This window comes from Hyperolius riggenbachi, chromosome 1, assembly GCF_040937935.1.
Source record: "Hyperolius riggenbachi isolate aHypRig1 chromosome 1, aHypRig1.pri, whole genome shotgun sequence".
Lineage (NCBI taxonomy): Eukaryota > Metazoa > Chordata > Amphibia > Anura > Hyperoliidae > Hyperolius > Hyperolius riggenbachi.
In genome coordinates this window covers 272,456,577-272,483,328 of record NC_090646.1, presented here as the reverse complement: position 1 = coordinate 272,483,328, position 26,752 = coordinate 272,456,577, and the positions used below count along the sequence as shown (strand labels likewise).

The following is a 26,752-nucleotide window of genomic DNA, read 5'->3' as shown; positions in this document are numbered from 1 at the left end:
TGTGTAGCTGGAGAGGAAGAGGAGATGGCAGCACCGCTAGAGTTCAACTGCCACTCAGCCAAGGAGGAGGAGGAGGTTGACAGCGAAGAGGATGTAGCTGGAGGAGAAGGAGAGGAGGTGGCAGGAGGCCTGCCTGCAAGCCGTGGAGGTGTGACAAGTCGGTCCGCTGAACAGCCACGTACTCCCTGCTTGCTGCCATCGGTCACCAGGTTGACCCAATGGGCTGTGTACGTAATGTAGCGGCCCTGCCCGTGCTTGGCAGACCAGGCATCCGTGGTCAGGTGGACCCTTGACTCAACGCTCTTCACAATAGATGACACCACTTGCCTCTGAACTGCACGGTACAGTTTGGGTATGGCCTTTCGTGAAAAATAAGTGCGGCCTGGTATCTTCCACTGCGTTGTCCCAATGGCCACAAATTTATGGAAAGTCTCTGACTCCACCAGCTTGTATGGTAATAGCTGGCGAGCTAATAGTTCCGCCACACCAGCTGTCAGACGCCGGGCAAGAGGGTGACTGGCCGAAATTGGCTTATTCCGCTCAAAGACTTCCTTCACGGACACCTGGCTACTGCTGTGGGCAGAGGAGCAGGAACCGCTCAAGGGCAGAGGCGGTGTGAAGGAGGGTGGCTGTGAAGGTTCAAGGGAGAAAGCGGATGAAGACGATGCACCTGAAGGAGGAAGAGGAGAAGTCGGGTGGCTTGTCTTTTGAGGGGTGCTGCTTTTCCTCAAGTGTTCTTCCCATAGCTGTTTGTGCCTTCTCTCCAGGTGCCTTCCTAAGGCACTTGTCCCTATGTGAGAGTTGGCCTTTCCACGGCTCAATTTTTGCTGGCAGAGACAACAGATGGCTTTGCTCTGATCTGAGACACACACGTTAAAAAATTTCCAAACCGCTGAGCCCCCCTGGGGTGATGGCGCTACGGTGGCATCAGCAGCTGACGTTGAAGGGCATGTTGGCTGGCTGGCCATAGCTGGCGATACATGGCGCCGGACACTGCCCCCAGCTGTTTCTGAGGACAAACTCCCGCTGCTTCTATCATGGAGTCGTCTCCTCCTACTCCTCTCTGGCTCCCCCTCTGAACTGTCCCCCTGGTCATCTCCTCTATTGGGAACATACGTGGCATCCGTATAATCGTCATCATAAACCTCCTGCCCAGCTTCGCTTTCCTCAGACAACTCCACAACTGCACCAACTTCAGGTGGTTCATCATGCCCCTCCTCACACATTACGTCCATACTATCGCCACCTAACTCAGACGTATGAGGTGGTGTACCTGCGCCTTCTTCTTGTTGTTGCAGTAGTGGCTGTGAATCAGTGATTTCACCACCACCACCACCAAATAACTCCTGCGAAGTGTCAAATGCAGCGGATGTGGTGCTTGTACTAGCGCTGGTAGCACTGGCTGCGGGAGATGAGGTCTTCTGTGTTAAATACTCAAGCACGTCCTCACAATTTTGGGAAGTGATGGCACGTGCCTTCTTCTGAGCACTGTACTTCGGTCCAGGTCCGCACGAAATCACAGCAACACCACCTCGCACAGACCTGCCAGTGCCAGGTGGCCTTCCTCTGGGTCTTCCTCTACCTTTTCCTCTACCTGGTTTGTCCATTTTGTCCATCTCGGGGGGAAGCTAGGTATATGCAGTGAGGTGAGTTCACTCAACAGAAAAGGTAGATATGCAGTGAGGTGAGTTCACTCAACCCAAAGGTAGCTATATATGCAGTGAGGTGAGTTCACTCAACCCAAAGGTAGTTATATATGCAGTGAGGTGAGTTCACTGAACACAAAAGGTAGTTAGATGCAGTCAGCTGAGTTCACTCAACACAAAGGTAGTTATATGCAGTGAGGTGAGTTCACTCAACAGAAAAGGTAGATATGCAGTGAGGTGAGTTCACTCAACCCAAAGGTAGTTATATATGCAGTGAGGTGAGTTCACTGAACACAAAAGGTAGCTATGTGCAGTGAGGTGAGTTTACTCAACCCAAAGGTAGTTATATATGCAGTGAGGTGAGTTCACTGAACACAACAGGTAGTTAGATGCAGTCAGCTGAGTTCACTCAACACAAACGTAGTTATATGCAGTGAGGTGAGTTCACTCAACAGAAAAGGTAGATATGCAGTGAGGTGAGTTCACTCAACCCAAAGGTAGTTATATATGCAGTGAGGTGAGTTCACTGAACACAACAGGTAGTTAGATGCAGTCAGCTGAGTTCACTCAACACAAAGGTAGTTATATGCAGTGAGGTGAGTTCACTCTACAGAAAAGGTAGATATGCAGTGAGGTGAGTTCACTCATCTTAAAAGGTAGTTATATGCAGCGAGGCAAGTTCACTCAACACAAAAGGTAGTTAAGTGCAGCGAGGTGGGTTCACTCAACACAAACGTAGGTGTATGCAGTGATGAGGTGGGTTAACTAAACACAACAGGTACTAGTAGTAGGTAAATGCAGTACTGGGTAGGTAGTACAATGTGCAGCTCCCTGTCACACACACAGGTGTCACTGAATGTGCTGCTGAATGCTGGTGGGCTGCTGGCAGTGGGACACACACATTATGAATTAGCAATGCTGTCTAAGCAACACAAGTGTCTCACACACATAGGTAGTAGTCACTGAATGTGCTGCTGCTGCTGGCAGTGGGACACACAGTATGAATTAGCAATGCTGTCTAAAAAACACAAGTGTCTCACACACACAGGTAGTCACTGAATGTGCTGCTGCTGGCAGTGGGACACACAGTATGAATTAGCAATGCTGCCAAAAAAACACAAGTGTCAGTTTCAAACACAGAAAAAAAAATTGATCACACGAGCAGGATGAGCTCTGAAAAGAGCTTTTCTGGGGAGCTATTAGATTCAGCTAAGCAAACTAAGAAGACAAGAGCCTGACTAATCTGTCCCTAGGAGAACAAGTCTGCAGCAGCTGTCCCTATTCTGTCTCTAGCAGGCACACGAGTGAGGCTAAAGGTCGCCGGAGCCTGCCTTATATAAGGGGGGGGGGGGGGGGCTCCAGGGCTTAGTATAGCCGGTTTGGCTACAATGCGCCTGCTGACTGTGATGCAGAGGGTCAAAGTTGACCCTCATAGAGCATTATGGGGCGAGTCGAACTTCCGGGAAAGTCCGCCTTCGCCGGCGAAGGCGAACCACCCGCAGTTCGCCTGGAACCGTTCGCCGGCGAACCGTTCTGCCCATTTCTAGTTACTGTAAGGAAGTGTTCACACTATGCACAGTGACCTCAATTCACTAACGTCAGTTTCACAAAAAAATTTAGGTTGTTAAAATACTGCATTCAGTATTTTAAACGTTTTTTTTCCCAAATTCCAAAGATTTCCTGCGTGTGGTAGAAGTTCAGTTATAATACCAAAAAAACATGTTTCAATTCACTAAGCCCTGTTTGGTAGTCTCACTAGCTGTGGAGCGGGTCAGGCAGCAAGCTATCAGTCTTCTCTTACAAGTCTGTGCATGAGCCATTCCAGTGTTCAGAGAGTGTTCACATATGCGCATTTCGATTTTACTAAAATCGCAAACGCGCTACATGTACCATTTTCAGAGCACTTGGCGCAATGGAAGGTATAGGGAAATTGAAAAGCGCTTGAAAAAGCGCTTTGTATAGCAATTTCCCGAGTGCTTTTATGAATATATACATTGTATTTATTAATTTCCGGGTCAAAGAGTTCACTTCCTGACTGACATCAGGAAGTGAAAAAACAAATCGCTCTGCAAAACCGCTTGGAAAAGGGCTTTTCTAAGCACAAAGCACAGGATTCAGCGCTTGCGATAGCGCTGTCGATTTTTAATGTGAACATAGCCTTAAGGTGGCCATATCTAAATGGACGATCTAAATGCATCAAACGATCTAAATGCATCATTGGACCATTACATTCAATGCAACTCTATGGGCCATCAATTTGCTGCCAGTCAGATAGATCAAATCAATCGAAATCATCCGCAAATCGATTGGCTGATTCGACAGAATCGATTTCTGATCGATCAATCGATTCGATAGATTGAACGATGGCTGAAATCAACCAGTGTATGAACCCCTTTAGATGTATATCAATGCTAACTAGAGAGAGCCCTTCTGTGTATCAGTTTACAGATATGCACATCTAAAAGGATACAGAAAAACCTTTTTAAATGTCTCCTTCTCCTGCTCTGCCTTTCTGAAGCCCCGCCCGCAAGAGTATTGACTGTCTGCTACATCTGTCAACTTTGATCGTATGGAGATTGTGAGGTACCGGCTGGTAAGAGCTGGAGATAAATACAGAACACTTTTACTTGATCTACTAAATGCTTTGTGAATTGTAATTGTTTGACATTTCTTGAGGTATTTACCCTACAAGTCTGTAATTTACCTCACCAGTCGGAATTTTTTCTTTTGCGTGCGGTAATTGGGTTAGTAAATTGGCATTGGGCAAGGTGATCGGTAAAATAAGCTGTTTTCTGCATTGCTGAAAGCGGTGATGATTAGTGAATTGAGGCCAACGAGTTATAGATAACTCCATGCAGTACCACATGTGAACTGCCTGCTCATACAATTGTATGGCAATGTTCACATCTGCACTTAAAGTATACCCGAGGCAGTATTTAATATAAAAAAGGGACACAGAGGCATGTTTCCATCTGAAGGTCATACCTCTATGTGTCTTCACGCTGCTGTCAGCCCCCCTGTGCCACGCTAGCCCCCCATACCTCCCCCGAATCTGCCGACAAACAGTTTGTCGGCAAACTAATGAGGAAGGGACAGAAATAAATTCTTGTGTAACTACCCTTCCCCACCCTAAGAGCCTTTTCACTGGCTCTGCTCTGCCTATTTCTGCCTCTCCCCCACCCCTACCAACGCCAATCAGTGCTCTGTGCTCTCGGAGGGCCCCAGAGGTCACAGAACAGAAAGTTAAGGATTGCAACACATAGGAGCAGGGGGAGGCAGTAATGACAACGTTGTCTTCATGTACAAAATATACAGTACTGTTTTTTTTATTACATACTTGTATTGTTAAATGTTATTGTATTGTAACAACTGTTATAAGAAGTGTATAATACTTTAAAAGCACATTGAGAACGGCCAAAAAAACATAGTTTATATTATACCATCTGTCTAAATCCAGATATGTCCAAAAGTAAATAATTCATCCATGTTTCACTATCTATAACACAGGACTCAACTTACAAACAAATTCAACTTACAAACAATCTCCTGAAAGGGAACTTGTCTGTAAGTAGGTACTGCCTGTACATATCTACACGACATATGGGACTTTAAGTTCCATTTTTGTGCATGATGACAGTTTGTAGTTGTGGCAAACAAAATGAACAATTTTTGCAAAACCGTGTACCATGTACAATACTCTGCTTATCTGTCCTGATATCTAAGGACATGAAGATGAACAAATGTCTGTAGGAGATAGGACTGAAAAATGTTTTTCCATAGGCATTAGGCAATAATAAGCAGGTCACTTTGTCACAGTGATAAAACCTAAGATACTGAGGTATGTGTTATAGCTATGATAACAATGTCATTTACATTATAATTTCGGAATTGTGATGTGCCAGAGTTTATCCTATCTAATGGCTGTATTACACCAGCCATGGGGATATAGTGATATGGCATCAGCTTTGTGTAAGCATCCCCTGATATGGACATCCATACTAATGTATATCAGTTACTTTCCCTTCACTACCTTCCTGGGAGGACTGCATGAGGTGGACTTATGTCTGCATTATCTGCAATAGCAGTTTCCTAACAGAAAGCTGTGACAACTAAGCATGAACACACACCAGTGGTGTACCTAGGGCATTTGGCACCCGGTGCTGGGTATTAAAAGACACCCCCCCAAATGGGCGTGGCCACAACCACGCGAAAAATGGGCGTGATCATGACCAGATGAGGACGGAGCTAACTGTAATTTAAAGTATTAGCTAGTATAGTTGCCCCGGTATAGCTAGTATAGTTGCCCCCAGTATAGCTGCCCCCAGTGAAGCTAGTATAGTTGCCCCAGTATAGCTAGTATAGTTTCCCCCAGTATAGCTAGTATAGTTGCCCCCAGTATAACTAGTATAGTTGCCCCCAGTATAGCTAGTTTAGTTGCCCCCAGTATAGCTAGTTTAGTTGCCCCCAGTATAGCTAGTATAGTTGCCCCCAGTATAGCTAGTTTAGTTGCCCCCAGTATAGCTAGTTTAGTTGCCCCCAGTATAGCTAGTTGCTAGCCATTGCACTGCTAGTTATTATTATTATTATTGATTGTACCGTATTTATAAAGCACCAACATATTACGCAGTGCTGTACTAGTTATACTCTAATCACTAATTAAAGCGGTTTAACACCCAGCATTACAACTTTGCTTTAAAAGATTGCTTACAGCTTATAAACTATTATGCCAGATTTTTTTTTTAAGCAGAAATTCACTGAATGGGTTAAACATGACATTTTAGTGTTGGATTTAACTAGGAATCCGCATCCGTTCTTATCTTTTAGTTACAAATGTATCTTTATTTGGAATACAAATAAACCTTTGAAAAGCCTGCCGGGGAAGCCCTCTTTGTTCTCTCAGAGCAGTGTTTGTTTGTTACATTGTAGATAGATACATTTGTAACTAAACATGCAAGCACGGAGGAGGATTTCTAGCTAAATGCAGCACTAAAATGTCATGTTTAATCCATTCAGTGAATTTCTGCTAAAAAAAAAAATCTGGCATAATAGTTTATAAACTGTAAGCAATCTTTTAAAGCAAAGTTGAAATGCTGGGTGTTAGACCACTTTAAGGTGCACAATACAGGCAGTTAGACTCCTTTCCAAACTGTATTACTATATGTAAAATCCAAAATACATTTAAACTTTTTAGAGGTAACTGAATACGGAGAGAGCAAATTTTATTTCCTTTTAAAAATGCTAGTTGCCTCATTCTCATGTAAAACACTGAGCTTCAGAATTGTAGAAGTGCATGGCAATTTTACCATTACTAGCATAGGGAGAGCACTGGTCATTAACCGATTATCAGCACGTTTGTTACCGCAGTAACACGCACATTGCTATGGTGTTATTATTGTTATTCCAGTAATATGAGCGGCGCTAATGGGTTAATTGTCGGTGCTTCCTCTGCGCTATTAAGTGTAAAATTGCTGTGTGCCCCCTGCGCATGGTGACATTACCATACTGCAATGCAGCTGGCAAAATGAGCCCTCTTGGGTTGCTCAAAGATTTTAAGTCTACTAGCAGAAATAACAGGCTTTATTGTGTGCTGAGTGGGGTTCACTTTAACAGAAACCTAAACTGTGCCATGATGTACAAATCTCATTCCATTAAATAACAATTATTGTGAAGATTTATTTACCCTTTTAGAATGAAACGTTTAAGTTTGACTATTCCAAAAGGCTTTAACATGTTGGTTTTAGTGTGTGTTGGTGCCTGAGGGACAATGCTGTCTGTTTGCCACTTAAAACATATTTATTTTATGTGAGCCATACCATCTGTTATTAAAAACATTTTTTTCATAAGATTAGTAATGGTTAACTGGTTTTGCTCCATAGCAAGGAAAAAATTAAAGTGACCATTGAACACATATTATGTAGTGCCTCCTTCATTCTTCTGATTGCCAGGAGACTTCGGACATGCTGCGGTGCCTGCGCACAGACCCCAGGGTGAGGCAGATGCGAGCTCGGGAGGACGCCTGCATCAGCATGATCCTCGACCCACGGCTGAAGGGGAAGGTGGATCAGTTCCTGCCTGCTGGAGACCCTGAGCAGCGACCAAGGGAGTTGCAGGAGATCCTTTTTTCGGCGATTGGAAGAAGCCTTCCCCCAGCCTTCAACCCCCTCTGTCCCTGTCCAGCCAGCACAGCAGCCGGTGCCTGCAGCCAGCAGCAGCAGCATCAGGTGCCCAGGAGACCTGCTGTCCTTGACAAAGGCACTCTACATGATGGTAGAGCAGCCGAGAGAGGAGGTGCGTGCAGCAGCATCCTCCTCTCAAAGTCACAGCCAGCGCCTGACCCAGATGGTGGCCGACTACATGGGGTCCTTCAGTGGGCTTGACACCGGCGAGGAGCCTGTGGACCCCTTGGAGTACTGGGTCGAGCGGTTACAGATCTAGAGTGAGCTGGCACAGTACGTCCTGGAAGTCCTGTCTTGCTCCCCTTCTAGTGTGCTGTTCGAGAGGTGCTTCAGTGTGGCCGAAGGCGTGGTCACGGAGAAGCGCTCTCGTCTGTCCGTGGACAGACTCACATTTTTGAAGATCAACCAGGCCTGGATTGAAGGCACGTTCCAGGCACCTGTTGTTGGCGAGAGGAGGACATGAGGTGCCGGGGAATTATTTTTTCACAACATCAACCTTCAGTTCCCTGCTAATTTGGCCTGGTTTTTCTGTAAGTGCTGGGGTACCACCGCTAGGTGCCATGGCCCGTTACATTGCCTGCTGCCACACGCCACTCCTCCTCCTTCTGCTGCTGCTGTATTTAACCTTCTGCTGTCTGTGTTCCCACCGCCAGGGTCCACAGAATTATGCGCTGCTGCCATGCGCCACTAGCTATTACGCCACTAGAATAACTACATTTTGTTGTAAAAAAAAAAAATCTGAGGTGTCTGGGTTGAAAACTGTGCTGTCCCAGTTGTGTATTGGACACAGTGTGGGCTTCACGACTGCTGTCCGGAACCTCCTGCTGTATGGTGTTTATTATTACAGCCATGGTACCACCGCAAGGTATCATGGCCCGTTACATTGCCTGCTGCCACACGTCACTCCTCCTCCTGCTGCTGCTGCTGTATTTAATCTCCTGCTGTCTGTGTTCCCACCGCCAGGGTCCACAGAATTTTGTGATGCTGCCATGTGCCACTAGCTATTACGCCACTACAATAGCTACATTTTTTGTAAAAAAAAAACAAAAAATTTCTGAGCTGTCTGGGTTGAAAACTGTGCTGTCCCAGTTGTGTATTGGACACAATGTAGGCTTCACGACTGCTGTCCGGAACCTACTGCTATATGGTGTTTATTATTACAACCGTGGTACCACCGCTAGATATCATGGCCCGTTACATTGCCTGCTGCCAAGCGTCACTCCTCCCCCTGCTGCTGCTGTATTTAATCTCCTGCTGTCTGTGTTCTCACCTCCAGGGTCCACAGAATTTTGTGCTGCTGCCATGCGCCACTAGCTATTACGCCACTACAATAGCTACATTTTGTTGTAAAAAAATATATATATTTCTGAGGTTTCCGGGTTGAAAACTGTGCTGTCCTAGTTGTGTATTGGACACAATGTGGGCTTCACGACTGCTATCCGGAACCTCCTGCTGTATAGTGTGTATTATTACAGCCGTGGTACCAATGCTAGGGACCATGGCCCGTTACATTGCCTGCTGCCAAACGTCACTCCTCCTCCTGCTGCTGCTGCTGTATTTAGCCTCCTGCTGTCTGTGTTCCCACCGCCAGGGTCCACAGAATTATGCGCTACTGCCATGCGCCTCTAGCTATTACGCCACCACAATAGCTACATTTTGTTGTAAAAAAATATATATATATATTTCTGAGGTGTCTGGGTTGAAAACTGTGCTGTCCCAGTTGTGTATTGGACACAATGTGGGCTTCACGACTGCTGTCCGGAACCTCCTGCTAGATGGTGTTTATTACTACAGCCGTGGTACCAATGCTAGAGACCATGGCCCGTTACATTGCCTGCTGCCAAATGTCACTCCTCCTCCTGCTGCTTCTGCTGTATTTAACCTCCTGCTGTCTGTGTTACCACCACCAGGGTCCACAGAATTATGCACTGCTGCCATGCGCCACTAGCTATTACGTCACTACAATAGCTATAATTTTTGTTTAAAACAAAATATATATATATATTTCTGAGGTGTCTGAGTTGAAAACTGTGCTGTCCCAGTTGTGTATTGGACACAATGTGGGCGTCACGACTGCTGTCTGGAACCTCCTGCTGTTGGTGTTTATTTACAGCCGTGGTACCAACACTAGGTTCCATGGCCCATTGCATTGCCTGCTGCCACACGTCACTCCTCCTCCTCCTTCTGCTGCTGCTGTATTTAACCTCCTGCTGTCTGTGTTCCCACCGACAGGGTCCACAGAATTATGCACTGCTGCCATGCGCCACTAGCTTTTACGCCACTACAATAGCTACATTTTGTTGTAAAAATATATATATATATATTTCTGAGGTGTCTGGGTTGAAAACTGTGCTGTATTGGACACAATGTGGGCTTCACGACTGCTGTCCGGAACCTCCCGCTGTATGGGGTTTATTATTACAGCCGTGGTACCAATGCTAGGGACTATGGCCCGTTACATTGCCTGCTGCCAAATGTCACTCCTCCTCCTGCTGCTTCTGCTGTATTTAACCTCCTGCTGTCTGTGTTACCACCACCAGCGTCCACAGAATTATGCACTGCTGCCATGCGCCACTAACTATTATGTCACTACAATAGCTATAGTTTTTGTTTAAAACAAAATATATATATATTTCTGAGGTGTCTGAGTTGAAAACTGTGCTGTCCCAGTTGTGTATTGGACACAATGTGGGCGTCACGACTGCTGTCTGGAACCTCCTGCTGTTGGTGTTTATTTACAGCCGTGGTACCAACGCTAGGTTCCATGGCCCGTTGCATTGCCTGCTGCCACACGTCACTCCTCCTCCTCCTCCTGCTGCTGCTGTATTTAACCTCCTGCTGTCTGTGTTCCCACCGACAGGGTCCACAGAATTATGCGCTGCTGCCATGCGCCACTAGCTTTTACGCCACTACAATAGCTACATTTTGTTGTAAAAAAATATATATATATTTCTGAGGTGTCTGGGTTGAAAACTGTGCTGTATTGGACACAATGTGGGCTTCACAACTGCTGTCCGGAACCTCCCGCTGTATGGGGTTTATTATTACAGCCGTGGTACCAATGCTAGGTGCCATGACCTGTTACATTGCCTGCTGCCACACGTCACTCCTCCTCCTGCTGCTGCATTTAACTTTCTGCTGTCAGTGTTCCTTCCGCCAGGATCCATAGAATTATGCACTGCTGCCATGCGCCACTAGCTATTACGCCACAAATTTAGCTATGCAGTTGAAGAAATTTTTTTTTACAACAGTTGAGTTCTGTAAGGGAAAAAACATTAAGTTGGATACAAGAGAATAAATATGAACACAAAAAAAATGGTGATGAAGAATAAGAATAAGAAGAAGAATAACCAGGTGAAGAAGAAGAAGAAGAATAAGCAGGTGAAGAAGAAGAAGAAGAAGAACCAGGGGAAGAAGAAGAACCAGGTGAAGAAAAAGAAGAAGAAGAATCAGGTGAAGAAAAAGAAGAAGAAGAATCAGGTGAAAAAAAAGAAGAAGAGGAAGAACCAGGTGAAGAAGAAGACGAAGAACCAGGTGAAGAAGAAGAACCAGGTGAAGAAGAAGAAGAACCAGGTGAAGAAGAACCAGATGATGATGAAGAAGAAGAAGAAGAACCAGATGATGAAGAAGAACCAGATTATGATGAAGAAGAACCAGATGATGATGAAGAAGAAGAAGAAGATGAACACGAAGAAGAACCAGGTGAAGAAGAAGATGAAAAACCAAGTGAGGATGAACCAGAAGAAGAAGAACCAGGTGAAGAAGAAGAAGAAGAACCAGGTGCCAGTGAAGAAGAAGATGATGAAGGTGATGGTAATGAGAAAGAAGATGGTAAAACAGAAAAAGAAGACGGTGAAGAAAAAGATGGAGAGAAGAAAAAGAAGAAGGTGAAAACGGTGAAGAAGAATAAACAAGAAATGCAGAAAAAAAGTTTTCCATCAAAAAATTATTTTTTTAAATTACACCTATTTAATTGTGATTTCCCTTTAATATTTTAAAATTGCTTTAAGGCCATCCGAATTCGTGATCACGACTATTACCCAAATTCAATTACCGATCACCACTCGAATTCAAATCGAATTCTATGGTCGTGATCACGGCCAAATCCGAATTTGACCCGGACCCGAATTTGAATGTACTCGAATCCAATTTGGATGGATCGTGGAACGCTCATCGTCAGGGGGACATTGCTGGATCCATCTTCCTCCGTTGGGTGGTATTTAGCTTAAAGAAACACTATTAAAGTTTTACTTTTTTTCTGAACACCTTTAATAGGCAGAAGGAACTTATTAATGACACATAGCGGTAGTAAAATAAAAAAAATAAGTCACCTTATTAGACCTTACATATGAAGATCTAGCTGGGCTGAATGTGTAAGAAGCTCTATCCCTCTTCACTATCCTGCTTGGATAAACCAATCACGCTATGCTGACAGGATAGTGTCTATGGCACAAGATACTCTTATGTCAGCATAGTGTGATTTGTTTATCTAAGCAGGATAGTGCAGAAAGAGATAGTGAGCTTCTTACACATTTTTCTTGCCGCACAAGGCCCGGCAGCCTAATCTGTCACCCTAATGCTTGGCATACACGGCTCGATTTTGCCACTTGATTCTCCCGCTCGATCATTTCGCCACTCGATTCCTGCAGTCAATTCTCTTATCTTCCGCTCGTTTTTTTTTTATCTTTTTCCATTCACTGCTATCTGGAATTAAGCAGCGAAACGATCAGACGGGAGATCGGACATGTCGGAAATTATGTATCAAGCCATCCTAATGGCTCAAAAACGGGCCGTGTATGCCCAGCATAACTCTCCATATGTAAGGTCTGGTAAGGATGTTTTTTTTTCTTTTACTACCACTATATGTCATTACTAAGTCCCTTCAGCCTATTAAAGATGTTAAAAATGTTCCTTTAAGCATACAGAACAGAAAGGGGTCATTCTTCCAACTGCTCCCTTTCTCCCCTGTGGCCACCTTTACCCCCACCTCACGAGGTGGAAACCTCATTAACGACTTGTTACCCCATGCAGGCTAGTATTCCCAGGGGGAAATTCAGGACCGCCCACCAGTGTGTGGGGGTCATCCAACTGAGCAATGCTAGCCAACGTGGTCTATAACATTGAGAGACACTGACAAAATTGTTATGACCCCCTACAGTCTGCTTTCCTGTTTGTTTATGCCTATAATGCTGTGCTGTGCTGTGTCCAATGCTAAGTTGAGCTTCTTAAGTTGAACGCTAAACGACTTTCATGTATTGTGAGGAGCATAAGAGTCTCATGATGCTGTACGCTGCCTTTGATGGTGGTGGGAATACCCCCCTAATGGCGAACAAATTTACTGCATGTGCTTCCAAAAGATGTATTGTTGGTACATGATGTGCTTGCTATGTGGTGACCGGAGTAAGAAGTAGATTTGTATTTCATTTTAAATTCAATTATTCTTTAAAAGCTTAATGCTAGCATGTGGGGCATTTGAGCAGCAGTAATTATTTTGCCTGGAGTAACTATTTAAAGATTAATGAGAATATTTACATTAAGTAAAATGTAAGAATGTGCTTATTGGATAGAACGTAGTCGAGCTGAAATATACAGAATGTGGCAACAAATAGATTGCAATCTAATGTAATGTGCTGATTAATGCATTAGAGGCTGATTCAGTTTTGCATTATTCATACATTTGTCCTGAATGCGAGTTTCTCCGCTAGTGTATAGATTAAAAAAAAACACTGAGATGGATACTTGCATCACCTAAAGTTTTTTTTTTCTCTCATAACAATTAAAATTGACTGTAAATGTGTATTTTTCACACAGGGGGCCTTCAGCTTTTATCAGATTGTTGTACCCTGGCACCCTGGGATGTCAGTTTACTGCCAGATCACTCTGGGGTGTCAGTTTTCTACCAGAGCACCCTGGGATGTCAGTTTACTGCCAAAGCACCCTTGGATGTCAGTTTATTGTCAGAGCATCCTGGAATGTCAGTCTACTGCCAGAGCACCCTGGGATGTCAGTTTACTGCCAGAGCACCTTGGGTGCCAGTTTACTGCTAGAGCACCCTGGGTGTCAGTTTACTGCCAGAGCACCCTAGGGTGTCAGTTTACTGCCAAAGCATCCTAGTTTGTCAGTTTACTGTCAGAGCACCCTGGGATGTCAGTTTACTGCCAGAGCACCCTAGGGTGTCAGTTTACTGCCAGAGCATCCGAGTGTGTCAGTTCACTGTCAGAGCACCCTGGGATGTCAGTTTACTGCCAGAGCACCCTGGGTGTCAGTTTACTGCTAGAACACCCTGGGTGTCAGTTTACTGCCAGAGCACCCTGGGATGTCAGTTTACTGTCAGAGCACCAGGGGTGTCAATTTACTGCCAGAGCACCCTGGGTGTCAGATTATTGTCAGAGCATCCTGGGTAAAAATTCATTAAATTTAAAATTGGAAAATATGGTGGTAAAATATAAAGTGCATGGTAACCAATGCTAGGAGCCTTGCAAATAAAATGCACGTACTAGAGTTCATTCTGATTGACAAAGGCTATGACATTGTGGGAATAACAAGGACATGGATGGATGAAAGCCATTACTGGATAGCAAATTTAGAGGGATACAAAGTGTTTAGGAAGGATAGAACAGAGAGAAAGGTGGAGGGGTTTGTCTCTTTGTTAAAAACTCTTTTACAGCTGCCATGAACGATGAGGTAGATGAAGATTGTGAAGATGTGGAGTCCATTTGGGGTAAATATTCATGGTGGAAATAAATGTTGCCAATTGCTTATTGGGGTATGCTACAGGCCACCACATATTCATGAAGCTGCAGAACTGCAATTACTACAGCAGATTGAAAAAGCTGCAAGTAAAAATTTAGGTCATAGTTATGGGTGACTTCAACTATCCAGACATTGACTGGGATATTGAGGCTACTAATTCTGGTGAAAGCGGCAGATTTATGACAACACTTCAGGACAGTTACCTGACTCAAATGGCAACTGAACCAACTGGGGGAAATGCGCTACTGGATTTGATCATTACAAATAGACCAGATAAAGTATCAAATGTGCAGGTTCAAGAACATTTGGGAAATAGTAATCACAACATAACATTTGATCTGGTGACTGATAGGTCGCGGGGCAACGGGACAACTAAAACTATGAATTTTAGAAAAGCAAAGTTCAATCAATTCTGGCAGGTACTAAGTTTGGTGGACTGGGGTAATATTCTACAAGGGAAGGATACTGAAGGGAAATGGCAAACTTTTAAAATTATTCTAAGTCAATATTGTAGTAAATATATCCTATATGGAAACAAAACGTCTAGGAATAAAAAAAGGCCTCTATGGATGAATAGAAAGGTTAGGGATAAAATGAAGGGGAACAATAATGCCTATAAAGTCCTAAAACAGGAGGGGGCCGAGGCTGCATTAAGCAATTATAAGGAGTGCAATAAAAGTTGTAAAAAAGAAATTAGACTGGCAAAAATTAAAGCTTAAAATCAAATCGCTAGGGATATCCCATCTAACCCAAAGAAGTTTTACAAGTACATTAACCCTAGAAAAAAAAATAAAAAAAAATGGTTGACTTTATTGGACTCCTATAGGATGATGGTGGGAACTCAATGGCAGATGACCAAGGCAGGGTGGAGTTATTAAATGCATTATTTGCTTCTGTCTTCACAAGGGAAACATCACTGTTGCAAAATGCAAATTACAGATGCAGAAGGGTCTCAACCTTCCAATTGTAATATTAAATACTTAAAGGGGAACTGAAGTAAGAGGTATACGGAGGCTGCCATATTTATTTCCTTTTAATCAATACCAGTTGCCTGGCAGCCCTGCTGGTCTATTTCCCTGCAGTAGTGTCTGAATAACACCAGAAACAAGCATGCAGCTAGTCTTGTCAGATCTGACAATAATGTCAGAAACACCTGATCTGCTGCATGCTTGTTCAGGGGTTATGGATAAAAGTATTAGAGGCAGAGGATCAGCAGGAGAGCCAGGCAACTGGTATTGCTTAGATGGAAATAAATATGGCAGCCTCCATATCCCTCTCGCTTCAGTTGTCCTTTAATGCAGGAAGAAGTGAGTACAGCACGCATTTTCCCATTATTTAAGAAGGGCAAAAAATCAGATCCCGGAAATTATAGACCTGTAAGCTTAAAGTCAGTTGTGTGCAAACTATTTGAGGGGTTACTAAGAGATATTATACAAGACTTCATAGCAGAAAATAATCTTATTTCTCAGCGTCAGCATGGGTTTACTAAGGACAGGTCCTGTTTGACAAACATGCTCAGCTTTCATGAGGTAGTAAATAGATGTAGATGTGATATACTTGGACTTTGCAAAGGCCTTCGACACTGTTCCCCACAAAAGTCTGGTGCAAAAGTTGAGGATGCAAGGACTGGGGAAGAGTCTGTGTGCATGGATAGGGAACTGGCTAATGGACAGATGCAGTAGTGAGCAATGTTGCTATTTTTGCATATGATGCAAAATTGTCCAGAATCATCAAGTCTCAGGAGGATAGTGACATATTGCAACAGGATCTGAATAGGGTGGCTATATGGGCACATAAATGGCAAATGAAATTCAATGTTGAAAAATGCAAAGTCATGCATTTTGGTCGTACCAATGGTCTAGCACCATACAAAATAAACAAGATACAGATGGGGAAATTAAACTTGGAGAAGGACTTAGGAGTACTCATCAACAACAAGTTAAATAATCGTATTCAATGCCAAGCTGCTGCAGCTAAAGCAAATAGCATTTTGGGATGCATTAAAAGGGAAATAAAAACTCGAGATGCTAGCATAATGTTGCCCTTGTTCAATTCTCTAGTAAGGCTACATCTGGAATATGGAATTCAGTTCTGGGCACCACATTACAGGAAAGATATTGCGTTTTAGAGCAGGTGCAGAGACAAGCAACAAAACTGATATGAGGGATGGAAGGTCTCACTTACCAAGAAAGATAAACTGGGTTTATTTAGTCTGGAGAAAAGGCGCCTTAGAGGAGATCTAATTAACACGTCTAAATACATCAGAGGGCAATATAAAAGCTTGACGTATGAGCTTATTTGTCCCTAGGCTTTTACAAAGGAGTAGGGGACATGGTCTGCGCATGGAGGAAAACATTTTTAGCCATTTATTTAGGACAGGGTTCTTTACAGTAAGAGTGATCAAAATGTAGAATGCATTGCCACAGAAAGTAGTTATGGCAAATTCTATATCTGTGTTTAAAGGGGGCTTAGATGCTTTCCTTGCATTGAAAGACATCCATAGCTATAACTACTAGGTAATGCCAGTGGTGTTGATCCAGGGATTTTATCTGATTGCCATCTGGAGTCGGGAAGGAATTTTTCCCTCTTGGGGCTAATTGGACCATGCCTTGTAAGGGTTTTTCACCTTCCTCTGGATCAACAGGGATATGTGAGGGAGCAGGCTAGTGTTGTACTTTATTTTCTGGTTGAACTTGATAGACGTCTGTATTTTTTTAACCCAAATAACTAACTATGAGGTCAGTTTACTTTCAAGGCACCCTGGGATATCAGTTTATTGTCAGAACACCCTGAGATGTCGGTTTACTTTCAGAGCACCCTGGGATATCAGTTTATTGTCAGAGCACCCTGGGATTTCTGTGTACTGCCAGAACACCCTGGGATGCCATTTTATAGTTAGAGCATCCTGGCTGTCCGTTTACTGCCAGAGCACCCCGGGATGTCAGTTTACTGCCATATCACCCTGGGATGTCAGTTTACTGCCATAGCACCCTGGGATGTCAGTTTACTACCAGAGCACCCTGGGATGTCAGTTTACTGCCAAAGTACCCTGGGTGCCAGTTTATTTTCAGGGCACCCTGGCATGTCATAGTAAATAGAGATGTAGAGATCAGCACAAGATTGCACAGTGCAATGGGGGTATGCGGTGTGGTAGTTGTGCTTTCAGACCAAACAGACAATGTAGCAAATTAAAGGCAAAAGATTCCGGGCACCAACTCCAGCAGCTGCATTCACCATATACTTTATTTACATCCCCATACACATGACATATAGTACAGTATGAACAGCTCTTTCACAAGTCCAAGACCTGCTTCTTCAGAGGCAAAATTTCAAATTTGCAATTTTAATTTGCTACCCTGGGATGTCAGTTTTATTATCAGAGCACACTGGGATGTCAGTTTATTTTTAGAGCACCCTGGGATGTCAGTTTACTGCCAGAGCACTCTGGGGTGTCAGTTTACTGCCAGAGCACCCTGTGATGTCATTTATAAGGGGTTGTAGAAGAACCATTTCTGGAATTAGCAAACTAACACCCTCAGTGAATTAAGTCTATAGAAATCATGTATTACTATTAGGTATTAGAAATGAGAAACCAAATTATATTAAATCACATACTATACATAGTTTTTATTTTTTCCCATAGGATGAAAAGAACCAAGTTTTGATTACAAATGCATGGCTTCAGATTGTAAGTATAAACATGCACTGTTTTTTGTGTTTTGTTCTGTTTTTTGAATGTATGTTTATCTGGTCAGAGGATTATGCTCATGTGGGCAGAAAAGACAATAAAAAATATACTGTAAAATGAATGTCATTAAATGGCCAACTTAAAGTAAAATTCTTGTAAAAATGAAGACTTTCAAAACTCATTGTATCGACAAGAAAGAGTATGGAAGCAAGTTTTAGGCTCCCTTATTTATAACATTGCTAGAATCTGCCAGTACATAATAGATTTCTATCAAAGAACCTGTATACAGATAAAATACCAATATGATGATTTCACTTGTATAAGATTCAAAAGGTTATGAACCACATTATCAGTAAGGTATGAAGGGTCAAAAGCCAACGGTAGAGAATTAATTTCAGGGCAGTTAAATGGCATGTGGGGTCATAAACTCTTCTACGTATAACTATGATGAAATTCCACTAAAATTGCTTTAAGCATGTGTCAGTGCTGCAAAAGTCTTACATTTAATAGCATTAAAAATTATCTTACTGTTTTCAATCTACACCTAACTATGAATTTCCAAAGTACGACTCACACTGAACTGCACAGAACAGCAGCGGTTTTACCTATTTTGAACACCTGGATGAATCAGGTTATTAAACAATCTTATGAAAATGAGGCCTTTAGCGATCTAAGGCTTGGTCATTAAGCATAAAATTGGTAAAATGCCACAGTTACAGTACATAATATATAGACATTATGATCAAAGACACTGTATACAGAGAAAATGCCAATATGATGATTCCATCTTTAAGCTTTAAAAGGTCATGAATAGCATTAGCATTAATATGTAAAGATTAATAAAGCCAGATCTAATGAATTCATTTCACTGCTCAGATCATAGCCGTGAACCCAACTCTCTCTGAGTACTATAGAGGAACTCCATCATTACAAATCGCTGTAAATGTACATCAGTGCTGCACAAGTCTTATATTTGCAGCCAACTATAGATTTCCAGAGCTGATTGAAAGATTAGATTGCACTTTTCTGAGAAATTATCTGCACAGAGTCTTTATTATGTACATATAACCACTGGACTCTGTAAAGTAGACACCTCCATCTGACATAATTTCTCAGGAACATTATGACTGTGTTCTGTGTATAGAAAACATAACCATAGTGTAATGCAGGCTTTCTCAACCAGGGTTCCTTGAGTACTCTGCAGAGGGGTTCCTTGGCATTTTTCCCCATCATGGGGGTTGGGGGAAGTATGATAGTGAACACACCATAATAGAGAGTATTGTAAAAACAAGCACTAAATTGGGTGTCAGAATAATAATGAGCACATTAAAAAGAATTAGAATTTGTAATAAAGGGCAATGTAATAGGGGATAGTGTCATAAACAGCCACATTAGCTTTTAAAGACCATGCCAGGGTTTTTTTTAAGATCCAAAAATTACTTGCAGGGTTTCCTTGAGATCCAAAAAGTATTTGCAGGGTTCCTCAAGGGTAAAAAGGTTGAGAAAGGCTGCTGTAATGTATTTACAGTAGGTTATACAAGCTTTTGCTGAGGTGTTTGGCAATTATCAATGCATATTCGCATTTATTATACAAACTAAATATTTTGTTAGCCAAGTGGCTTTCTCAGATTATACATTTTTCTAAAGTGGAAAAGTAATTCTAAAGACAACCTGTTTTAATTATGTGTGCTATTGTTATGTAAAAAATACATTAAATGATGTATTAATATACATTGGTAAGTATTCTATTTTCAAGCATAGCTGTTAACAGTGCTGTTGTTCCCCACTTGTCAAACACCAAACACTGTGTAGGCCCTAGATCCTCCACACATGGAATGCTTCCTCAAGTGGGAACTTATGTAGGGGGTCCAAAGGTACTTGTACTTGTCACAGTAAATCACTTATTGTAAGTTTTCAATATGAAAAAAAAAGGATTATTTGTAATTAATTTAGAGCACATGGGAATGTTTGAAAAGCATTTATACACAATTAAGCAACACTTCTCACAAATAAATAGAAATCAAGGCGCTCTTGAAATAATTTTCTTCAGGATAAGGGATACTTGGCAAACATTGTTTTCCATTAAGGGTACATAGCATAATGCTGTTGAAAAACAAGGATGTAGATTGTAGTGATTGCTCCCTTTCTATCATAAAGCTATTAGTTTCATTCACGTCATGGCACTTTTTTTGTCATTCTCTTTTTCGGATTTCCTGTTTGTATGTAATGTGTGAGATTATCAAGTCTTTACTTCCATCCTGTATAAAGAAGTCTACGATATCTTCCCAGATCACCCATATAATACCATATTCCCTACTTAAAGGACAACTGGAATGAGAGGGATATGGAGCCTTCCATATTTATTTCCTTTTTAAACAATACAAGTTTCCTGGGCATCCTGCTTCTAATACGTTTAGCCAGAGACCCTGAACAAGCATGAAGATCAGATGTTTCAGACACAAATCTGACAAGATTAGCTCCACCCATTAGGGCAGCCCCCTCCTTCAACATCTTCAAGAATGCCCTCAAAACTCACCTTTTCACTCTGGCCTACTACCCCTCACAAGTGCTCTAAACCCACAGCTGAACTCTGGTACCCTACCTTTCATGTCCCTACCTTTCCTCTAGATTGTAAGCCTTTGGGCAGGGTCCTCCTCCTTGTGTGTCCTACATGATCATGCACCTCCATTACTGTGAATCCATGCTATGAATCTGAGTGAACCTAACTTGCCTAATCTCCATGCTCCCATCCTTAGTGACTGACTAAGCATTACCTTGTACTCATACTGTGCTGCATGATCTGGTCTTTCTTGTATTCATGTATACATTTGCTGTATGTTATCCCTAAATCCTAATACCAGGTCTGTGAGCAATAAAGTAAACAAGGATCCTTATCTTACCCCATTTAGATGGTCTGTTTGTATTAAGGCATCTTCATGATGTATTTATGCTTGAAAAAAATATCTGTTTTCCCTTTTGATGTTGCATGTATATAAGCTGTCTGTACCACCAGCTTGCAAACTAACAGGATGTAAACCTGACGAAGACTGCAAGGCCGAAAGCTTGTTCATTCTTATTCATTTGTAGTTAGCCAATAAATGGTATCATCCTGATTTAAAACTTCTTGCTTTTACTGATGGCTAACACGGTACAATACCCTACTGCTACTATTATCCCTAAATATTGTCTGTGCGTACGTTAAAAAGGGGCGCTGGGAAAAAAGGGCGCGGGGTTTTAAACGATAAGCATGGATAACGTTTAAAAATGTATAGTACTGTATTTCGTTTAAAATTAATGTTTTATAAAGTTATAAATCATTAAATAATGTGCATTAAATCGGCAATTGTAAAAACATTAATCTTTCGTTTAAATAGTGAAACGTATAATAACGTTTAAAAAAAAAATTACTAAGTAACCCTCCCTGTACCTACCCCTAACCCCTAGACGCCCCTGTTGATGCCTAAACCTAAGACCCCCCCTGTTGGTGCCTAAGTAACCCTCCCTGTACCTACCTCTAACCCCTAGACCCCCCTGTTAGTGCCTAAACCTAAGACCCCCCTGTTGGTGCTTAAACCTAAGACCCCCCTGTTGGTGCCTAAACCTAAGACCCCCCTGTTGGTGCCTAAACCTAAGACCCCCCTGTTGGTGCCTAAACCTAAGTCCCCCTGTTGGTGCCTAAACCTAAGACCCCCTGTTGGTGCCTAAACCTAAGACCCCCCTGGTGGTGCCTAAACCTAAGACCCCCCTGGTGGTGCCTAAACCTAAGACCCCCCTGTTGGTGCCTAAACCTAAGACCCCCCTGTTGGTGCCTAAACCTAAGACCCCCCTGTTGGTGCCTAAACCTAAGACCCCCCTGTTGGTGCCTAAACCTAAGACCCCCCTGTGATAAGCATTAATAACGTTTCAAAAACATATTGTGCGGTTTTTTCGTTTAAAAATAATGTAAAAAAAAAAAAAAAAAATTGTACTGTTTTTCGTTTAAAAATAATGATTGAAAAAAATATTGTACTGTTTTTCGTTTAAAAATAATATTAAAAATGTATAAATCATTAAATAATGTGTAATCATGAGAAGCAGTAATAAAACATTAAGTCTCCGGGCGCCGATTTTAAAACGTTATTTTTCTCCGGCGCCCTTTTTTCCTATCGGGCGCCCATTAAACGATATTTATTATGGGAGTGAATGGCGGCGCCCGATTTGTCCACTAGCCTCCTGCGCCCTTTTTTAATTGTCTGTAACCTAAACTAATGTTCAGCGCTGCGTAATATGTTGGCGCTTTATAAATACAGTAAATAAATAAATAAATTAGCTGCATGCTTGTTTCATGTGTCTGACTCAAACACTTCTGATGCTAGAATGATCAGCAGGAGGCCAGGAAACTGGTATTCCAAAAGGAAATATATAAGGCGGCCCTCATATACCTCTTGGTTTAGGTTACCTTTAAAGCAATTGTGAAGTGACAGAGATATGTAGGCTACCATATTTACCTCCTTTTCCTTTGTAACTTCGGTAGTGTTAGAATCAGACATCTGAAATAAGCACGTGAATAGTGTAATGGGACGTAAGCCAGAACTCCTGATCTGCATATCTGTTCTGGGTGAGTGGCATAAACTATAACAGTAAGGGTATCATCAAGAGACCCAGAATCATGCATTGTTTAAAAGGAAATAAATATGATAACCATATCCTTATTAATTACCACAGGGTAACTTTATTTGCTTGGTAGTTTACATCTGTTTCTCAAAACAAAAGATGAGAGTTAGTTTATTAGACAAACCCTGCTAAATCCACACTTGCAATGTAAAACAATTCCTAGGCTTATAATGGCTCATATGCACACGGATCTCCTCCAGCAAAACAGGCTGAACAAGGCCAGCGGAGGGAACGGCAGTTGAAACTGAAAGGAGGGAACAAATCATTGCAGTCCTCTAACTCAAGGCTCCGCCTCTTTATTAGGTCTTACTGCTGATCCGGCCACTAGTAATGGTCAGACTGTTTTGCTGGAAGAGATCCTTGTGCACGCGAGTCATGATAAGCCAATACATTTTTAAACATTTTAAGTGCGGTTTTAGCAGGGTTTGTTTAACCACTGAAGTACCAGCGGTCTCTGCCCCCTTAAGGACCAAAGACCACTGGTACAGAAACGTCGGAATCCCGATGAATCACCGCACATACCTGCTGCAACCGCCATCACCACCGCATGTCGGTAACCTGGGCCACCCACTCTGCTGTCTCTATGACGGCAGAGTTCCTGTGAGCCGGTCAGAAGCCGCTTTCATTGGCTCCTGACCGTGTCTATCAATGTAAGCCAATGGGAGTTGCTTACATTGAAAGACAGGGCCTGGAGCCAATGAAATCGGCTCCTGACCTGCACACAGGGCTCTGCCGTCATAGAGACAGGTAGAGCAAGTGAGCTGCGGCGAGACATGGCGGGGATTCAGCAGCGAGATTGGCGGGACCAACGAAAACAGCGGATGCGTGCAGCGGCGGTGAGTTGAAAACTACGCCCTGGCAGCCAGATAGCCATCAAAACAGGGCATAGATTTCAACTATGCCGGGCCTTAAGTAGTTAATAAACTAAGGGTAGTTACTCTGTGAGAGCGCTCCTCTTGTCTTTTCTGTTCAGCACATAATAATCCCACTGTTTGGAGCTGCATCCATAAAGATATTGCCATGGAGTTTTCTGACAGACTTTTAACATCCATATATCCTTTATCTAGTGCGCAGACTGCCTTTGTTTATACCTATTTCTCCCTTGTCACCCAGGCTGTGTTGGTTTCCATTTAATGAAATATATCTCTTGACTGGTTATTTCCAGTGCTAAGTACTTACTGGCCACATTACTGTCTGTGTTGTTCACCTTTTTGTCCAGCCAGGGTTCTGCCTCTTACCAACATGACACATAAAAGTAGTGTGACTCACTTAGCTAATTCTTGGCATAACTAAATTTACTTCAGCTCGCCATGCAAACATTGTTCCTTTAAGGGTTTTCCACTTTGTTCCAATAATTTGAATTGTTAGTTCATGCAAAAGTGTGAATTGTGACCCAAAAAAGCATAAAACCTATTACCAGGAAAAATAGTTTTAGCTTTGGAAAGTTTGGAATAGGGTTAGAACTTTTTTTTAGGCGTTTCATTGCTTTCCTTTGTACCCATCTATGAAAATGTTAAGTATCCCCTGACCAGATGCATGAAGTAGATACATCTGTTTAACAGTGGCATAGACAAATAAACACCACACATTTTTGTGGTGGGGAAGTATTAGAACACCCAGCTAGTTTTCATTGCTGCCTCTCTTTTCCTACCCCCAGGACTTGCAGTTCTACAGTTTTTATATTAAAGCCAAAATACTACATCAAGGTTAAAGAGGCTGGTGAGAGAAAATCTAATAAGTGTGGCCATAAACAGCACTAAAACCCCCAAAGTGGCTACCGTAATTTGATTTTATACTAATTGGAACTAAAATGTAACCATTCCCTGAAGCTGTGACCTGTACTCGCATACAGATATTAGATTTTTGTCTGCTGAGATAATAATTTGAGAATGTCTTTGGTGGAAATGTAGCATTGTTACAGGTTTCCTGTGATGTAGTGAAACACATGATGACTCATCTGGCTGCTATTGTCTTTCCTTTGTACTTCCCATAGCAAGATGCCTCCAGTTCTTCCTTTTCCTCCCCTCTCTATAGAACAGAACAGTATAGGAAAGCCTGATTTGGGCAACAGTTATTGAGTCTCTATACCAGACTTTAGCATCCCTGCATGATTGCATTGGATTTTTGCCTCACCATCTTATCTGCACTGAACTGTGGCTTATTTGATTTCTAGAATAACATGGGTTCTGACTGTAACCTGCTGGAGTTGGGGTTTGGGTAGGATTTACAGATGTGCTTTCCATTGGCTTGTCATTTTTAGGCAATCAGGCTGCATTAGTTGTGTCTGAGGGGAATAACTAATGAAGGGGAGGAAATTAGAAAAGAAAAAAAAAACAGCATGCACTGCAACATCCATTGCACCGGCAGATGTACCAAATAAGAGCCAGAGTATCTGGGGAATGATATTCTGTTGACAAAAAGTAAGATTGATTTTGAACATTTGCATTGCCTGGTTAGCAACCTTTTTATTTATTTAACCAGTTGAGGACCACAGGCTTATACCCCCTAGTGACCAGGCTATGCTTTACAGTTCAGTGCTCTGCAGCTTTAACAGGTCGCTGCAGAGTCATACAACTTAGCGCACAAATGAATATTTACTCCTTTTGTTGCTACCAACAGAGCTTTCTGTTGGTTGGTAGCATCTGATTGCTGCTGCGATCTGTATTTTTTTTTATATACATTTTATTTTATTTTTAAATAAAAACAAGTATTTTCTTTATAATTTATCCCTCTCCCCTCCCTCCCTCCGCCAGCCAATCCCTGCGATCATCTCTCATAGGTATCAGCCTATGAGAGCGATTACTTTGACTCTGTCTCCAGGGGACAGCCAAGTGACAGGGCTGTCCCCAGTGCAGTAATGTGGTAGATTGCAGCGCTGTACAAAGTAAATAAATTGCCGTTTGTTAGTGTAACATCCTCCCGGCAACGATCTCCGCCGGCAGGTTGTTTACTCTAGCGTGGAAGTGAACTCTGGAGAGAGGCCTCTTGTACCGGAGGGAACATAAGAGGTTGTTGACCTTCTATGGCCATGGGCCGCACTGAGACTGAAGCTGGCGCTCTCCAGCAGTTATGCACCTGAATCTGGCTTATACTTGCCAGAAGTAAATCATTAAAACCATAAGAATAGGCACATTCCTAAAATCAGAATGTGTGAAGCATGCTTACATATCCTGTGCATTAACCAAATACAAACACCACACTCACAGCTGTGCTATCACATATCAGATCATTCCTTAGGCATCGCAGAAAATATTGCACATATAATTGTGACAGAAAATGCCCTTCAGATATATTTACATAAGGTAGACAAAACAAAAAACTGCATGCAAGAATGAATCATCGCCTGTTTAAAATTAATGAGAATCCCTATGCTACACTTGTAGGGGAGCACTTATGTGAATGTGGCCACAGCATGGGGCAAGAGATATGAATGTGACTGACATTTGACATGAATCTTCCTAGTAAAAGGGTATTGTAAAATTAAATAATGGAGGAAAATATGTAATGCTTTGAGCAGGTTTGAATCTGGAGATAGAGTTCATGATCTCATCTGTGTCTTAATCACAGAAATGAACACAATACCCCAGGCTTTTTAACACTTTTCACCTTGTTGTTTATTCTTGCATTTTATCTGTGTACAGCGCTATTGAAAAGAGTGAGCATAACATATCATACCACTTTGTTTTTTATCTGTAAATACGGTAACCTTAACAATGAAACAAAAAGCTCCAAAAACACAATTTTCTAAAAATACTATTTTGGTTTTTTTTTTCCTGTGGTTCAAATTAGCCATTAGTAGGTACACAAACACACAATTTTCTTTTCTTCTGCTTGTG

The 26,752-nt window shown here is 42.3% G+C and overlaps 1 protein-coding gene across 2 annotated transcripts in view; it reads left to right on the top strand.

Moving 5' to 3' along the window:
* LOC137506082 (neuronal acetylcholine receptor subunit alpha-7-like) overlaps positions 1 to 26,752 on the top strand; it is a 237,989-nt gene that overhangs the window by 46,231 nt on the left and 165,006 nt on the right. For both annotated transcript variants that reach the window (XM_068233573.1, XM_068233574.1), the window contains one exon: positions 18,219 to 18,263. In XM_068233573.1, coding sequence (XP_068089674.1) covers positions 18,219 to 18,263 — 45 coding nt within the window. The remainder of the gene's footprint in view (positions 1 to 18,218; positions 18,264 to 26,752) is intronic.